The sequence below is a fragment of the Oryzias melastigma genome, linkage group LG14 (genome assembly GCF_002922805.2).
Source record: "Oryzias melastigma strain HK-1 linkage group LG14, ASM292280v2, whole genome shotgun sequence".
Taxonomy (NCBI): Eukaryota; Metazoa; Chordata; class Actinopteri; order Beloniformes; family Adrianichthyidae; genus Oryzias; species Oryzias melastigma.
In genome coordinates this window covers 16,426,839-16,428,357 of record NC_050525.1, presented here as the reverse complement: position 1 = coordinate 16,428,357, position 1,519 = coordinate 16,426,839, and the positions used below count along the sequence as shown (strand labels likewise).

General features: G+C 34.3%; 1 protein-coding gene across 1 annotated transcript in view; it reads right to left on the bottom strand.

Annotated features, from left to right (window-relative positions):
* Positions 1-1,519, bottom strand: part of dchs1b (dachsous cadherin-related 1b) — a 92,106-nt gene that overhangs the window by 21,168 nt on the left and 69,419 nt on the right. Inside the window, exon 5 of the mRNA XM_024265865.2 lies at positions 499-687. Within this exon, the coding sequence (XP_024121633.1) occupies positions 499-687 (189 nt within the window). The remainder of the gene's footprint in view (positions 1-498; positions 688-1,519) is intronic.

The window sequence follows — 1,519 nt, the reverse complement described above, 5'->3', positions numbered from 1 at the left end:
ACATTATGTATTTATATGGTGTATATGTACACAGGTGGGTTCTCTGTATTTGCGGATTCTGAGTACTTGTGTATGTAATATATATGTTATATATATATATTTATATTATATACACTTTATACACTATATATATATATATATATATATATATATATATATATATATATATATATATATATATATATATATATATATATATATATATATATGCAGATTTCTAGCTACAAATGTTCAAACAAAAAAGTTAAAGCAAATATTTTTATGGGGATATAACTATTTTTAAGGGGAAAATCTATAGTTATCAAATGCAAAAAAGAATAATCTTTAATTTGTTGCTTTTTCCTACCTTGGAATCTTCATTAAGTTTGTTTTTTCTTAAGTTTAAGACACTAGAAATGTTGACATTAAAAAAGTAGCAAAAACCGGCCTGTCATTTAAATGTCACTCAAACTGTTCATTTACCACAGTATATACTTTTTCATAAAATTTTAAACTCACTCCATCTGTTGCTGTGACGGTCAGGTCATACTTTTCCAGACCCTCATCCCTGTCGAGGGCTGAGGCTGTGCAAAGCTGGCCCGTCTGCTTGTTTATGGTAAAGGGTGTCTGCAGCGCGCCTCCAGACTTTGAAGTCAAAGCATAGGTTATGGCTCCAAATGAACCCCGGTCCTCATCGGTGGCTGACACCTGAAACAGAGAGAGATCCAAATTAATCCTCCTACAAGACGGTTATTAAGAGAAGCTTTTCAAGAGATTGTAATGAGGTGGACAGTGTGAGGACAGTAACAAAGATCCTCTTTGATACAAAAAAGGAGTAGATCAATACAATTGAAATTGCAGCATGTGCTCCTTTTCAAATACAGTATAAGCATTTGTGATGATTTCTGATGTTAATATTTATGGATTATGGATGCATGGTATGCTGAGGGGAAAAAGGTTGTGTGTTTGATCCAAATATCAAAGGAACAAATGCTGGAGGGCCAAAAAAATTGCAACAATTGTTTTTAAACACCCCACACACACTTCACATCATCAAAAACAACGTAATTCTAGAATAATTCAATTATAACACTTTCGGTTTTACAATCCTATACATTTATGGAAATACGTGTGCCCAGAGCATATCCCTTCTTTCAGAAAACAAACATGCACGCTTCTTGTTGTACACACTGCTTTATTCTTTTTGAAACACTCAGAATTCCCCAAACACAACAAAGATTTCCCTGCAAAACACAAAAGGGAAATGTTGTGTGCTCTGAGGTTGAGCCTCTGACTGGGGTTTCAAACTGGTCCATAATGTTGTTTGGTGGTGTTTATAGGGTTGTTAAAAGAAGCATTCTTGCTCAGATGTTCAGACCTTGAAGGCAAGCCAAGATCCAGGAGGTCGAATGACCCCGTTTGCTCCTCCAAGGAGTTTCAGCTCTTAAGGAACTGTTTGGCATTTAGATATAAATTTATTTTTAATAGTTTCTAGTCAAGAAAAGAATATTTAGTGCAATCCTGCTTACTGAGATTATCT